We start from the raw sequence: 16927 nt of genomic DNA, 5'->3' as shown, positions 1-16927 counted from the left end.
ACATTTTGACCCCTTTTAATCAACAGTAAAGCCTCTCCAAGTCGAGTATGAGCCCGACGAGAACAAACCCCTGTGGAGCCAGCTCAACAAAACTGCCGTAGTTCATCTCCAAACATTATGCCCCACAAGCCCACTCCAGACAAGCTCTTCTAGGATTGCCTTCTGAAGTACCACGTTCATCACCGCTTGAGAACGCTCCTATTCCGAAAATGCTACCTCTTTGCGAACCTTTGTGCACGAGTGAGCCTTCACAGCACAGCTACAGAAATTTGCTTGGACTGCATCCTAGCGAAGTGTACGGTACACTTCACCTTTGATTTGATTGATATGTTGGATTTAACGTCCCAAAACCACCATATGATTATGAGAGACGCCGTAGTGGAGGGCTCCGGTAATTTCGACCACCTGGGGTTTTTTAACAAGCACCGAAATCTGAGCACACAGGCCTACAACATTTACGCCTCCATCGGAAATGCAGCCGCCGCAGCCGGGATTCGAACCCACGACCTGCGGGTCAGCAGCCGAGTACCTTATCCACTAGACCACCGCGGCGGGGCGCGGTACGGACCTTGCCACTCACTATTCGCCGTCTGAGAATGACGACAAAACGGACACTGTAGCTGCTTACCACTCTAAGTGGGACATGAATAGTGCACAAGGAAACAAAGAATTCGCACAGGCAGTGCCATCAGCTGATCATCCGTCATTGCCCCAGACTGCAGAGGTGACCTGCAATGTGTCCGTCACCATCTCAAGTATATTGGAGCCCTTGAAGGTCTGCGAAGAGCAGCTCAATGGCATTAATGTTGCGCAGCATAGCAAAAATGCTGCAGTGCTGTCAAACTGTTGCGTGATACCAACTGTGCCACAGCCAACGCCCGTGTGCACCCGTCACTTGCAGGCCCTGTCACAGGGGTGTCCTTCATCGAACAATCACCTGCATACGTGCCACAGCAAGTTCCTCTCTCAACTTGCTTATTTGCATTTTGCCCACAAATGTCAAAGCCGACCTCGCAAAAGTCAAAGCCGACTCCTGCCAACGTGCCCCCTAAGGTACGTAAAGACTGCAAAAAAAAAAAAAAAAAAAAAAAAAAAAAAAAAGTGGTCAACACCGTCACTCAAGGCCTTGAAGCCCGCTTCCAAGTCTCACTTTTCGAACGGTGGCGAGACTACCTTGAAGTCTGAAAAGAGTGGCACAACATTGGGCTCTTCCAACCGCAAGAAACTGCGCAAGAAGCACAAATACAAAAAAGACTGGAAGATGCACAGTCCCAAGTATAGTTCCAAGAAAGCAAGCGCACACACCGAACCTCCGGTCAAGAAATTGACGATTTCAAGCAATATGACAGCGAAGTCATCGGGACAGAGCAGCAAGGAAGATAAGTTCCAACACGAGACGAAACCTCCATCCTGTCCTGTCATGACGCCTACTCCAAACTCAGGATAAGTCCCCTTCAGAACATGTTCCAGCTCATGACCCCCACTGATGATGTACACGCACACACCTTACCTTCATGCCTACATGAAGCCTCAGCCCAACCTACAAGTCGACGACACCAGCGTCATCGTACGCAACCTCGACATCTGCAGGACTTCGACCTATCGACACAAGATTATTTTTTTTTCCACGTGGACTTGAACTTCTGAAGGAAACTGGGAGGCCAGATTAGTTTTTTTATTTTCTTGGCCTTCTAGGTGGGGTGGGATGTGAGCTCCAGTTCCAGAGATAGTGGGTTCAAGAAGAAGGTCAAGCAACCCTGGGGGTCGCCCCGCAGTTCCCGGTGAAGAGCGGAGAGCATTGAACGCGCTGCTTGTATCGAGCCTTCTTTCTAAGGATTAAAAGCTTTTCCTCTCTTTCAGCCTGTCTTGTCTTCTCACAAAAGCAAGCGTCAGGACGATCGCGGAAGCACATTTAGTTTCGAGACCGGTGCGATGCAGAACCTCATCAGCGGTGCAGTATGCCCCAACTGCAGGCGATGCGAGCTGTCCATTCAAGTATCGGAAAGTATACGATAAAGACTGGCATCATTTTCTGAACTTTACTGCCGAAATGACGCATGTGCTGCAACTGTTGTTTTGTCAATGTACACGTCAAGCAGCGTGTATTCGTCATGCAGTGGAAGCAAGGAGACGTCCGCCAGCGGCAGTGCGCGGGACAGCTTGGCCATGAACCTGAAGTCGGTGGTCGCACTGCGCGCGATCAGTGTTGAACATGAGCAGCTTGTGCGGTTTTGTGCAATCCTTGCCATTCAAGAACCAGTGCATCACGAGAATTTCACTACCATGGCAAAAAAGTGCATATCGCCACCAGAAAATTCGCACAATTTGAGGGCAATAGGTAATTGCCGCAGTGCCACAAAAAAAAAAAAAAAAAAAACGCCGGGAGGAGGCAGCTTGCAGAGACTTGTCAGGGTCCAACATATGGTGCTGGGTCATTCTGAAATTGTGTACTTTCTGTAGATAGCCTTGCTCACATTCTCTGTAAATTTCATGCAGATTGGTTAAAGAGTATAGTATTAAACATGGTTTTGAACATCCAAACTTGTTTTTCTCAGTTCCTCATTTTTTGGCATTTTTAGAGTTAGTGCACTAAAATTTGTATGCTTTACGTAGTTGGATTGCAATGAAACTTGGCATGCTTAAGGTTTAACATGTCCTGAATTCAAATAAACAACTTTAGAGGTCTCCCAAACATATTCAGCTAGATAATTTCGTAAGCTTGTTCCTTAAGTATGGCAAAACTGAAACTCGGCATTAGAATTTTTTTCCTCGGCCAGAACACATATGTTACAAAATGTTCTTTGTTTTATTAAATTTCTCAATTCATTAGGTGTAGCATTTGCCATTTTTTAGGGCTTCTTTGTGCTTACCTTGCCTAAGCTTGCACAAAAATGCATTGTTTCTACAAGTACATGGTCTGCAAAAAATTAACTAATTGAGCCATAAAAAGAAGTAAAGTAGATTTCAAAAGAGGAGCTCAAATTGTATAACTAGTGAAAGTTTAATTGAGCTATCACTAATATCTGAAGAAAAAGTTTTCCGAGGAGCATCTCTCCTTAAAAATCTGCTTTTCTTCTGTAAATGTGGCCATGTCCAAACGACACACTTTCTTCGGACTCCTATCTTGATCCCGATTTTTTGTGTTCCTATTGCCTCAGTGCATCATGGAAAAGGTAAGATTTGTATCCTCAATAATATTACTGCCAAAAAAATAATGCAACATGTTTCTTTATATGCTATATATTAATTTTTCAAAAGGCTTAACTGTCACCAAAATTTAAAGTCTGAGGCCATATACAAAAATATGTATTTGGGGCACAGCAACCTTAACAACATGTCATGTTAAATCTATTTTGTTTCAATAGACCATCAAGTTACGAAGCACTAGCTGCTTTAGCTTGGAAAGCGAAAATTCTCCAATATAAGAGCTTAGGAAATGTCGCCTGTTCAGAAAAAATCTCAAAAACAATTTCTCTCTGCCAAGCACTTTCATTCTGTCGAACAAAGAAAGAGTTTCTTTTTTGTAACGTTAATATTTGTGTTTCTGTATCCTCGTTAACTTTGAAGAATGACAAGAGATGAAATTGGTCCCTCCACAGAACATAAGTTCGATAGTTTTGCCTCCTAGATTTGGTAGTTATCTAAAAAACTTCATTCGTTTTTGGGCTACTGGACATAGTGGTATTTAGAGTGCGTAAACAGACAAGAAACGAAAGACAGAGCTATACAGACGAGCGCTCCGGGTGGTGGGCTACTGGGTGGTGTGTTGATGGGCTGGGTGGCTGCAAGACGAGCTACTGAATGGTGTGTGCACAAGATGTAAAATATTCAGTCAAGTCTAAAATATCATTTTTCGGATCGTGTTGATCTCTCGTGGAATTATCTACCAGCAACCAATGCAACTTCATCCTTCGATTCATGGGTAAGAAACCTCTTTCTAAGCATGAAGCACTATCAGCATTTCAAGCCCTTTGAAAGTGTGGTGTCTCTCGCCGCAACGCACCCCCATTGTTGGCTTCTTGGTTTCAGAAATATCAGGGAAGCTTCAAATGGCATGCTTTGAATTCAAGATGACAGACAGGGATGGAAAGGAGATGCAACATCCCTGTTTGCTGCTGATAGCAGCGAGCGCGAGGCCATGTTGAGTGAAGAAATGCAGTGGTCGAATCATGTTTCGGTGAATTGGAGAGGCAACTTGACATGTCCAGTCGACACGCCGACAGAGGGCAAAAATGACAAAAAAAGAAAATACTGTTGTGTGGCCCAAGCCAGAACAACTCTTGCACTTGTAACAGCATGTGCACCACATGGTAACTCTACTCATGAGGGCAGCGCGCATGGACTGGCCATGCCGCCCCGGGAAAGAAGGGCGGGAGTGATCGCTCTGTACTCTTCAACACACGTATCAATACAGCAAGGAGCAGAAATATGGGCTTTTAGATAGAATCTAAATGTGGCACAGCCAGTCTGCTTGAATTTTTTTACCAATAACAGAGAATGTTAGGGTATGTCAGTGACATTGGGGTGGGGTGTGGTGGAGGAAGTAATGTGAGAACATATCGATGTGTCAGTAACAGAGAAAGGTCTCAACCAAAAATAGCACTGCGTGAGTTGGGACACGAGAAGACGACGCAGAACATAGGCGCTAATTTCTAACATCAATGTTTATTTCCATACACTCTTTTTTATATAACTCGAGAAAAAAAACGTCACACAATATATGTTCCCCACAAAAATAACTTTGAAGAAACGGCAATTCTTAATCACTTCCAATAAGCAACTGACTGTTAATGCATATGGTATTAAGGATGAGATAGCCTCAGCCTCAATTATCTTTCTTGTAAGCTTGTTATGTATTGTCTTCATTACTGTACTTGCCATGAATAGTGGTGTGCCGAGTAGGATTTCCAATGAATGGCTAGCCATCTATCCTGCTCATTTTTTACATTGTGACAGTGTTCTCGTAATCTAAAATTAAAGCAACAGCCTGTCTGGCGGATATATTGTTTCCCACTAGAAAGCAGGATGTAATACACAAACATCTATTGTACAAAAATCGTAAGCACTTTGCCTTTACAGTTATGCCCGCAACAAGGGCTAGCCAGCTTTCTGGAAGCCTAAAAAATTTACTAAAGTTTGAAACACTTTGCCAATCACTTCAAATTTTACAAGATCATGTGATTATGAGGTAAGACCGCGCAGTGGTTTGGTTTCTCAACAAAGTGCTGCGCTGCACCTTCCACGTAGCAAAGTTCTAGAAGCAAGCATTCCACGATAGATATTAGAATGCTCGGAAGGTAACCTGCTCTAAATAATCTGTCTGACTGATTATGAAAGCTTTTTATGATTTCATGTTCTCATAAATAACTTAAAGCAAGACGAGAAGAATGTTTAGTGATGCCTCCTTCAACTACCTTGCAATGCGTGGATCTGTTGCATTCAGCCTCCTACGGCTTTGCATCGTACGCATTATTACGTTGCGTCCAACGCTCCTTGGCATTGCATCAAACCCGTGGTGCGTTCGCTATTGAACATGCTCGCGTGAAAGGCGGCGCCATGATTGGGATTGGTTGACTTGTTCGTTTGTTCTGTATGTGCGTGTTAGTGATTGGATGCGTGCCTTCACGGACACTGGTTTGCAAGTTTCTGCCTTGTGTGTGTGACAATGGATACGGAGCTGTTGGAATAAAAACGTTCCACGAGTACGTCTCTCTCTGTGTGAGTTGCAACAAACTGGCGACAAAGATGGGATACAGCAAGATACTTTGAAGATGAACTCCTCGGATGCTAGACTTGGGAAGTTGCCAGAGTTTGACGCGAACACCGGGGACTTCAAGGTCTACCTGGAGCGGCTCGAGTGCTTCATTGGCATCAACGATATTGCTGAAGAAAAGAAACTGCAAGTCTACGATTGGCAAAAAAGGCTTACGGGACGCTCAGAAGCTTGCTCCTTCCGAAAACGCCGGCCAAAGTGACATTCAAGCATGCCGTAAATGCACGAAAAAGGCAGGACACTTCCAAGAGTCCTGTGGTGAGTGAAAGGTATTGCTTCCACTGACATAAACAAGAGAAGCATGAAAGCGTGGCAGGCTTTATCGTGAGGCTGAAGAACCTGGTGATTACGCATGCGTTCGGCACATTTATAAAGGAAGCTCTGCAATACCGACTAATTGCTGGCCTTCAAGCAGACACGTGTGCTAGCGTCTACTAGCCACACCAGATGCTGAGCTGACTTGGGAACGCACCTGCACCATTGCTGTGGCTATGGAAGCCGCTAAGAAAGACATGCAGCGGATGGCCTTTACGACGAGGTAAGGCGTCGCAGCAAGCATCTTAGACTTGCACTGGCAAGGACGAGCAAAAGAACAAACCACGCAACATGGGTCTAACGCTTGTCATGGCTGTGCGGGTCAACATTTGCCAGTAAGTTGCCCATAAGTTAACCGTACTTGTTACAAATGTGAGAAAAGTGAACACATAGTCAAATGTGTAAAACTAAGGCTGTTAAGCTGTTGGACTGTGATGTCACCAGAAATGAGTTGCTTATGCTATGTCACCCTGATGAAAATTTTGGCACGCCAGCTGTAAATGGAAAGGAAGTTTGCATGGAGCTGGATACAGGTGGTGCTGTGTCGGTTATGTTCGAATCTGAGTGGCTGAAGTTTATTCCGTCAGCTAGCTTCAGAGAAACTAATGTGAACTCGGTTGCCTACAACGGCATGCCTGTCGAGATCGAAGGCACTATAGATGTTGATGTTCGATACTACGTGCAACGCTATTCTCCGCTTCTAAGTCATAGCATAGATGCTGAAAGAGCTAGGATCCCAACATTGCTTGGGTGAAACTGGCTAAAGAAAATTAAAATTAGATGGCATGAAGTCAGTTGTATTGAGCGTGTGTCAAATTTTGTTCCTGTAACAGAAAACTACAGCAAAGTGTTTGAACCAGGCTAAAGCACTATTAAGGGATATAAAGCCAGTATTAAGCTCAACGAAGGTGTTACGCCTGTCTTTTGTAAGGCGTGGCCATTGCCATATGCTCTTCGTGAGGAGATTGAGCAAGAATTGTTAAACATAAAAAAAGCAGGACTAGTGCACAGTGTAGGGCATAGTGCTTGGGTGACTCCTCTTGTGATTGTGCCTAAAAAAAGATAAAGGGTTGCGTCTTTGTGGTGGCAATGAACAATACCTTCTGCTCTTACCAGAGGATATTTTCACAACACTGCAAAGCGGAATTGTCTTCTCGGTCATTGACCTGTCAAAGGCTTATCTACAGCTTGAGTTAGATGAGCAAGCACAGGAATTGCCGAGAGTGGATACACACCTGGGCGTTTTTAGGTTTTAGCGTCTGCCTTATGGCGTCGTATGTGGGCCTGTTGTATTCCAAGCAGTAATGAAGCAGATCCTTGGTAGTGTAGCGGGAACAGCCTGGTACTTAGATAATGTCGTCATAGCCAGTCAGACATACGAGCAGTGCTTGGAAAAAGATGAGCAAGCGCTCAGATGCCCAAGCAAGCATGGAATAAAGGTCATCGCCAGCAAGGGCAAATTCTTTCAGGAGGAAGTAAATTATTTGGGTCATAAAATTGATGAAAATTGTCTGCATGCCAAAATTGTCTGCATGTCAAAATTTCCGGAGCCCTCCACTACAGCGTCTCTCATAATCATATGGTGGTTTTGGGACGTTAAACCCCACAAGTCAATCAAGAAGTGCCGCTTTGAAGCTTGGAAGCTCACAATACTTGGCCACGTTGTCTCAAAACATGGCGTCCTCCCAGACCCAGAGAAGCTTCGGGCTGTCGCCGAGTTCCCGAAGCCTACGACAATGAAAGCGCTTCGCAGCTTCGTCGGACTGTGTTCATTCTTTCGCCGCTTTGTGAAGAACTTTGCTTCGATAATCGCTCCACTGACACAGCTGATCACTGGCGATGGACATCTCTCTGATTGGTCGCCAGCATGCAATGATGCTTTTGCAACATTACGCCATCTCCTTACTTCACCACCTATCTTACGCCACTTCGACCCTACTGCTCCAACCGAAGTGCACATGGATGCCAGTGGCATAGGACTTGGCGCTGTCTTTGCTTAACGCGAGCCTGGCTTCTCGGAGTATGTAGTTGCGTATGCCAGTCGCACCCTAACCAAGGCAGAGCACAAATACTCGGTTTCCGAAAAAGAATGTTTAGCCATTGTTTGGGCATTACAAAAATTTTGTCCTTACTTATGGATGCCCATTTGATGTAGTTACAGATCGTCATTCACTCTGTTAGCTCGCTTCAATGAAGGATCCTTCGGGCCGGCTTGGACGTTGGGCGCTACGTTTACAGGAATTTGATATGTCATTTACCGCTCAGGCCGCAAGCATACCGACGCAGATGCTCTTTCTCGTTCGCCCCTTCCTTCAGCCGTTGCACCTGTTTCCTTTGCCGAAGCTACCATCAACAGCATCGATACCACTGACATGCCTTCGGAACAACGCAAGGACCCTTGGATAGCCTCGCTCGTCGACGTTCTCTCCTCGTCTTCGGTGACACCATGCCAACATCTACCTCATGCACTACATCGGCGAATTCCCCAATATGCGTACGGTTTGCCATGTTGCACCGTCGCAATTATTAGCCATATGGTAGGGAATGGCTTCTTGTTATACCACACCATTTGCGCTCCAACATGTGCGCGCACTTCCACGTAGGCCCTCAAAACACCCACGCTGGCGTTTTGAAAACATACGACCGGCTTCGCCAGCGATTTTTCTGCGTGGAATGTACTCGTACGTTCGCAAGTACATATGCTCCTGCACTGAGTGTCAGGGACGAAAAACAACTGCCTCTGGAGAATTAAAACTATTGCTGTGTTCAGCTCGGCCGTTTGATGGAATCGGCATCGACCTCTACGGCCCACTACCTTGTACTCCTGCTGGAAATCGCTGGATTATTGTGGCTGTTGACCATCTAACCCGTTGCTCATGATGTCGCTTTCTTCAGCTTGCGTAGCTTTGTCCTTAGCCATGGCACGCCACGTAAGCTGCTTAGCAACCGTGGGTGTACATTTCTATCGCAAGGCGTCCAGGAGCTTCTCAGTGAGTGCAATATTAATCATCGCACCACTACAAGCTATCACCCACAGACAAACGGTTTGACGTAGTGCTTTAACCACACGCTCGGTGATATGCTCTCTATGTACATATCCTCCGACCATTCTAATTGGGACTTGGTGCTCCCTTTTGTGACGTATGCCTATAATAAGGCCACGCAAGCAACTACTGGCTTTCCACCATTTTTTCTACTGTACGGACGTGAGCCCTCTTCTACGCTTGACACGATGCTTACCGCCCAGATGCTTCAGAATACCGCCCAGCCTCCAAACTTGTTAAGTGTGCCGAAGAGTGCCGCCAATTAGCGCGTTCATTTACGTCCGTCGCACAAGGTCTCCAAAAAGAACAACTCGACCAAGACAAGCCTGCTCACAGCTTCCCCGTAGGCTCATTTGTATGGTTCTCGGCTCCATTCCACTCTCCCGGCCTCTCCTGAAAGTTTGCACCCAAGTACAATGGTCCGTACCGAATCGTTCAATGCACATCACCGGTCAACTACATCGTCGAACCAGTGACTCCTGTCGATGACAAATGATGCCGTGGTCGTGAGGCAGGCCACATCAGTTGCTTAAAACCTTATTATAATCCCCTTGTGCTTGCTTCGCCGTGAGTCGCCAGGATGGCTCCTCTTCACCACCGGGCAAATGTAGTGGGGAAGAGGGAGGGAGGCAGTATCTATTCGGAGCACCTAGAAGACGACTATGACGAAGAGCTGAGCTTGTGACAGTGACTGACGCCCCTTGAACCAGGCAGTTGGTTTTAGTCAATAAACCCCCTTATAGTAAGTACTGGCTTTGGGGTGAAAAAGTTCCAAAGATACCTGTGTGGAAGAACTTTCAAGGTGGTAAGAGACCACCAGCCCCTGTTTGACCCAAAGAGACAGAAAAGCACTGTGGGTGCTGCGAGAGTGATTGACCTTCTTGGCTAACTATAGCTGCATAATAAAGCATAAACCGGGGACAGCAACTGCTAATGCTGACGCGTTGTCTCGCCTGCTGCTATCTGATACAGAAGAGCTGGCTAAAGAAATTTTTTACTTTATACTCTGACTTACCACTTACAGCCAAAGGCAGTGAACGCACAACAGACCGTGACAGCCTCCTAACGAGCATTCGAAACATGGTATGGCACAGTCGGCCAAAAAGCGTTCCAAGTGAACTACAGCCATTTTGGGTTCGTGGGTTGGAATGGCTGTATTGTTGGGACAACATTGTCATAATACCTGAAAGTTTGCAAGCCGAGGTTCTAGCTCTTCTGCCCTAGCAGCATTTGAGGATCACCAATACGAAAGCAGTAGCACGTTCAATAGTGTGGTGGCCAGGCATTGATAATGCTCTAAAACAAGTAGTTCCCCAGTGTAAAACATGTCAGTTGTTGTTTCCGATAACACAGCCAGTGCTTTTATGTCAGTGGCGACTGAGTTAATTCCCATGGGAAAGAGTGCATTTAGATTTTGCAGTTAAGGAAGGGCACATGTTCTTGAACGCTCTGGATGCATATTCAAAATGGCTTGAAGGGAAAATAATGCATTCAATGATAGCTACAAAAACTGTGAAGCTGTACATTTTCTGTTTGGATCGCATGGCCTTCCAAATGAGGTGGTTACTGATAAGGGCCCTCAATTCACTGCAGCAGAATTTGGAATGTTTCTAGAAGCGATTGGTGTGAAACACACGCTGACGTCATCTATCACCTTCAGTCAAATGGTGTGGCTGAGCGAGCAATGCAAACTACGAAAAAAGCACTCCTAAAACAGGTTCTGGGTGATGAAGAGAAAAGGATAAGCCGATGGATACAACACAGGATCGAGAACTTTTGTTCTCGTGTCGTATGACCCCCTATACCTTCACGAGTAAAATGCCCGCTAAACTCTCTCTGTGAAGCAAACTGAGGACTAGGCTAACATTGCTGCAACCAAATGTTAGGATTGAGCTGTCATACAAAGTGGAGAGAGTGAAACTGCAGACAAGTGAAGGGGTGTATCGCAGTATTTTTCTGTGGGCGACGTTGTTGTGTGGCGCTCATTTCGAGGTTAGATTGTTAAATGGTTTCCCGGAAAAGTGACGTGTAAAATCGCCATGCACCTATTTTGTTTTAGCCCATGGCAGTGTGCGATTTGTGCATGCCGATCACTTGCAGAAGTCGTTTTTGGAGACAGACAGCAACTGTTAGCGTAGTGAACCCGAGTTACTGAATGCTGCAGAAGTGCTTGTGCCCAGTTTGTCAGTGCCCTATGCAACAGAGTCACCGGATGCCCAACTGGTAACAATACTAGCGCAAGCATTACCCAGCCCTGAGTGTTCTCTACCCATCAACGTAAGAAGCAGCTGCCGAGAGTGACGACCTTCGGACCATTGAAGTTATAGCCATGCTTTAAAATAGGAGGGAAGGAGTGTTGCATCCAACGCTCTACGACGTTACATCGAACACATTGTGCCATTGCATCAAACACGCCTTGCGTTTGATGGTGAACATGCTCGGGTAAGAGACGGCGCCGCGATTGGGATTGGTGGACTTGTTTGTTTGTTGTGTATGTGCACGTTTGTGTTTAGATGCTTGTTCACAGACACCGTGCGAGCGTTGGAATAAAGACAATCCACGAGATCGTCTCTCTCAGTGTGAGTTAAAACAGGATGGGTATGCTAATTCAGAGGGGCTATTTTGTAAGCGTTGTGGAAGCCACGCCCGTTGCCTGCTGGCTATTAAGGGGACACAGGCTGCGCACTGATAATGTATGTGGCCTACATGCTTGCCTCGAAGGGAGCTGTTTTACGCGCTGCCGACGGTATGTGTGTATGTATTTTGTGTGCCTTGTTGCTGAGAGGGCTAATGTGTTATTCTCGGCTCCCCACAAGTTTGTAGTATTTCGTATAGCTTTTAGTGTTCAGTCCTTTTAATAAATGTTTTCTCTCGTTCAACCTTGAACTGGCAGTTTCGTTGATATTCGGAGCAGACGGCTTGAACGCATTCAGCGTTCTGCCATTGAATGGAGGAGGAATCGAATAGAAGAATGAGAGGGAGACGCACCGGATTAGTCAAAGTTAGCTTGATGGTGAAGATGTGAGAACCGCCACAGAACGGGTGGTTCTATTGATGTAATGGAAACTGAATGGTCTCCAGACAAAGTGGATTGAATTGAAAGGTAAGCCCTTGCGCCCAGAGAGTCGAATTGGTCTTTTTTGTGCCTGGCTTACCTCAATCCCACAATGATAATTTGGGAAAATCACCACCAAACAACTCGTCAAATTGCATCACCAGTTATTAATAATTAACACATATAACTTGTTAAAGTCATCCCGCTCTTCTATCTCAAGCTTTGAAAAAAAAAATGCCTGCCACTGTGGAGGTTCAGCTTTTTTTGTGTTGAAAGCATTTCTAAATTCACTCAGCTCACCTGTTGTGTCCCTCCTTTGTTCAGTGACATAATGCTTAGCTCTCCGGACTTGTTGGTATGTGCCTGCTCTGCCCAACATATGTGATTTGCATGAAAAGAACTGTCTGAGAACCTGAAGGCATTGCCCTCAGGTAGTAAGGGCTTGAAACACTTGGAAAGTTCAGAAATGCTACTAGGTCATTATTTACCAAAACAAGGCAGTCATCAGCATACCAGACCTGACCCTTGATCTATAAAGATGTGGGTTAACTGATCTTTCAATTACACTGAATGTTTTGTGCACTAAGAAAGTATCTTTTTTTTTAGGGAGCAGCACAGACCTGCTAAGAAACCCCGAAAGCCTGAACTACTTGTGCAGCAACAGACGTTGGGAAATCCCAATATTCCTGAGGTTGTAGCGTTTCATGCAGTTCATGCTGTCACCCAAGTTAAACGTGTGTGCGCGAACATCCGTAAACTTGACCAAACATGGAACAAGTTTTGCAGTGATCATGATTCTGCATTGTACAACGGTGTGTGATAGCTTGAGGGCGAGCAAGGTTACCACGTCTTGCCATCTGGAGGGTCGATTCTCAGGAACATTCAGATATCATCTGCAAAATATCAACAGTGAATATAACTGGGAAAGTATTTTAAGGAATTTTAAGTTTGCGTGAGCCCTCGACTCCATTGTGTCATTGACACCCTCGAAGGAGACCCCTTAGGGACCCCCTACTTTCCTCACGTCACCACGCTGTAGTCAACAAAACAAGTTATGATGACGTGATATCCGCCATTTTTCTTTTGCCACGTTTGTTACTACAGTTTATATTTCCCGGCTGCTGCTTGCGAGTGCGTGGCTGTAGTGCAGGCTTAGAAATTTTTGTGTTTGGCAACATTGCAGTCCCGTTTCCTATTCGAATGTAATTCTTGATGCGGATCGTGGGGAAGTGTGTCACAGTTCTGTGCGCTGACGTGGTCGAAAACTGCACACGCTAGGTGGCGACAGTTGCACTTAGTTTTTGTAGCTCTCTCAAGCTAAAACTGAAACTGATCGATACTAAGGGGCCTGTAAATAATTATCTGTGGCATGCTGAGACAAACAATGTGTCGTGTAATGACTAACAGGCCCCCAGCAACACATTGCAGCAGAGAAACGGGAGGCCAATGTTTTTGTGTCAGTACCCTTTTACTACGGTGTGGGGCAGGCGAGCGAGTGGGCAGGCAGGGCAGGCAACGCAGTTAGTTAGTTAGTGAGTGATTTAGTTAGTTATGGCTAGGTAGGTAGGTAGGTAGATAGTTAGTTAGTTGGGCGGGCAGGCAGGCCAGGGCAGGCAGGCCAGGGCAGGGCAGGGCAGGGCAGGGCAGGGCGTAAAGTGATTTTATTCGAAATATGTTGTTGTGATTATATCCCCAATGGGAAATGATAGCAAAAAAAAAAAAAAGAAAAAAAGGGGCAGAACTTAGAACCTGGGTTCAATGCCAAGCACTGCCCATGAAAATTTTGTTGTGTACGTTATTTTTGTGACAACATTCATGCTATATGACATTCTTACTGAGTGCGTTAGGTTACTTACATATTAAAAAGATATATATGTATAAATATGTATGTAGTCTACGTTAGTCAGACAATGTCTTTTTGTGTCTGCCAAGAAAGTGTTTTGTGCTGGCTTAGTAAATGAATAAAATTGATGCACAGTAAATTTCCCTGTTGCTAGGTAGCAGAGGAGGCACCCTTGGACTCTGGGCTACGTGACCAGCTGACTTCTATCTTTGAGACGTTCCTGCGGTCACGTGGGGGGTCGGCCAGCCTGGACGCTCTGTACGGGCACCTAACCTCGCGCTTCACCCGTGACACCTACTCACGCATGATGCAAAGTCCCCAGGACCTGTCTGCATTCCTGCGCATGAACACCCATCGATTTCAGGCAAGCGGTGGTTTGACATGTTCATTCTTGTTGACACGATGCTGCAAAGTTTTTGGCAAGATGAAGCGGTTTGCAGGAGAGCACTTATCACAGACGCACAGGAAAAACCAACATCTGGACAAGCCATCGAGGCCGTTTGGTTTCCTTGTTACGAGAAAGTGATTTTGAATTTCCATTGTCAAGAGCATCACTTGAGCGAGTGATCAGAGCCTGCTGTATTTCCAGCTTCTAATCTGTCTGCTCATCCTACACAGGTGATTCGAGCACTTTATTGTTACGTTTCATTTTTTTCTGGCTGCAGTGCTCTGATCGCTCGTTTTAATATGGCTCCTACCATTGCATCGCTTTCCATTGAGTTTGAAGACTTTAAGGTGCCAGTTGAAAAACAATTAGCTGCTGTTCATAACACATTGCAATCAGTAAAATCTGCACCGACAGAGTGCCATCCTGAAAGTGTGAACGAACTTATATCTGAGGTTGATGACATAAAGAAAGCCATGCGTTTCATGGCCAGTAAGTTTGAAGCTGCAAAATAAAAAAACAGCAGCCTTATATCTGACAACAAGCACCTGAAAAAAAGCAATCAAATGCTGCTACAAAAAATTAGCCATTTGGAAGAGTACTCCCGCTTCAACAATTTGCAAATAAGAGGTGTTCCAACAATGCAATGCCATAACTTCAGAAACATTGTCGAGCTGAAAACAAATGATCAAAGATTTGTCCAGCAGTAGAAAAGATATTCAACAAGAAAGGAACTAGAGAATCGAACAGATGTAGCATAAAGCATGGCAGGAGGTACGTTGAGTGCAAAAAAGATGTTGTATACGGAACTCCTTTTACATGTGGAAAGGAATACGTTGGTCAGACGGGTCGGTGCATAAATGTGCGCCTTCGTGAACATCAGAGTTCACTAAAGGGGTCTCCTTACTCACACTTAGCGATGCACTGCAAGGAGTGCACCTGCCAACCGAAATTTTCCGACACACAAATAATTGACAGGCACAACAAGCGGACGACGAGAGAAATAATGGAAGCGTATAGAATAAGGAAAGGAGGGGACAGTTGCGTCAGCCAAGCGTCAGTTCGACTAACAGATGCGGAATTTGCTTTTTTGGACGTCACATAACCCAGTGTTTTTCTCTGTGTTACGGTTTTTTGTGTTTTTTTTTGTTTCTTTGGTTTTTCTGTTTTTTATTTTTGTTTTTTCACATTTCTTTTTTCTTAGTTCTTGACACGTGTTTGTTTCCGGTTGTGGGCGCGTGCATATTTTGTTATATCACGTTGCTGATGATGACAGGGGAAGTCGGGAATGACGTACATGCGTGTGATGTATTTATTAGTGTTCGCTTCGAAATAAAATTTTCAGTTGCTAGTAAGCGCTTGTCTGTGTCCTCTCTGAGTGTGTGTACTTTTGTGCTTGTTTCATCATCACGAACCTTTACCAACACGCCCAACTGACAGTCATTCTTGTTAGTGTGGTGCCCAGAATCGTCAGTGACGTTGACCTGCATGAGTTCAACACATAGGTGTGAAATATTGTTAAGCTTGAAAAAAAAACAAAAACATAATGGCTTATTTTTTTCCTGGTAACTTTAATAACATTTCTTCGTAGAACTGGGGTTTTTCTTCGATTTATTTTAATGCTCATAGCCTTCCTGAGAGTCATGACAGTATTACCGCTCTAATAGCTTCTCTTAATCATCAGTTCTCAGTTATCTGTTGCTCTGAAACTTGGCTGTTACCTGGTCATGCTGACTTGTATGGGTTTCTCGGATATTGTCATTGAAGTGATGATCGTCATGATGGTTCCACCATTTTTGTTTCAAATAACATAAGAGGCACTATGATTTAAATATAAATGTGGTGAAATGTGAATCTCTTTGGCTAAAAATTGATCTGCCAGGTCTTTGTCAGAATCAACGAATAACTATTCTTGCTCCTGTATATCAATCCCCTTCCAGTGACCCCTCTTGTTTTTGTAATGCTCTTCACCACTTGCTTGATAAACTTACTGCTGAGCGCAATAATATAATAATTATGGGCGATGTGAACTTTTACTAGATTCCTACAACCATTCTGCCCTCGAGTATATGACTTGTTTTTATAGCTTTGGGTTTAAATCGCAAATATTTGTACCAACACGCTGTTCGAATGACAGCTGACAGTCATTAATCGATTACATTCTCACAAAAATTGATGACATCAGTCATGCTGGTGTAATTGAAAGTGACATTAATGATAACTTTCCTGTATTCCTATGTTCGTGTTGACGTCACCTTCATTGTGGCCAGTGATCAAGCTAATGCCTTTAATGTACACTTTTCTACTAGCCTTGCAGTCGCCTCCTCCTCATCAGACTACATACCTCCGTTTTCTTTCAGTCCTCAGTCAATGCTTCTTTTTTCTACTTTTGCTTCCGAAATTTGCTCAATTATTTAAGGATTAAAAGCTCCCGAATCTGGGTTAAACAACATCTGCTCAAAACACATTAAACTTGTAGGATCTGTTGTTGCTCCTCTATTAAGCCACATTT

The 16927-nt window shown here is 44.8% G+C and overlaps 1 protein-coding gene across 4 annotated transcripts in view; it reads left to right on the top strand.

Annotated features, from left to right (window-relative positions):
- The window catches only part of egl (Egl_like_exo domain-containing protein), a 393689-nt gene that overhangs the window by 45229 nt on the left and 331533 nt on the right, over positions 1-16927 (top strand). For all 4 annotated transcript variants that reach the window (XM_075882611.1, XM_075882614.1, XM_075882612.1 and 1 more), the window contains exon 3: positions 14185-14394. In XM_075882611.1, coding sequence (XP_075738726.1) covers positions 14185-14394 — 210 coding nt within the window. The remainder of the gene's footprint in view (positions 1-14184; positions 14395-16927) is intronic.

This window comes from Rhipicephalus microplus, unplaced genomic scaffold (genome assembly GCF_043290135.1).
Source record: "Rhipicephalus microplus isolate Deutch F79 unplaced genomic scaffold, USDA_Rmic scaffold_13, whole genome shotgun sequence".
Lineage (NCBI taxonomy): Eukaryota > Metazoa > Arthropoda > Arachnida > Ixodida > Ixodidae > Rhipicephalus > Rhipicephalus microplus.
Note: the sequence above shows the minus strand (reverse complement) of the source record. Positions and strands in the feature narration are given on the sequence as shown.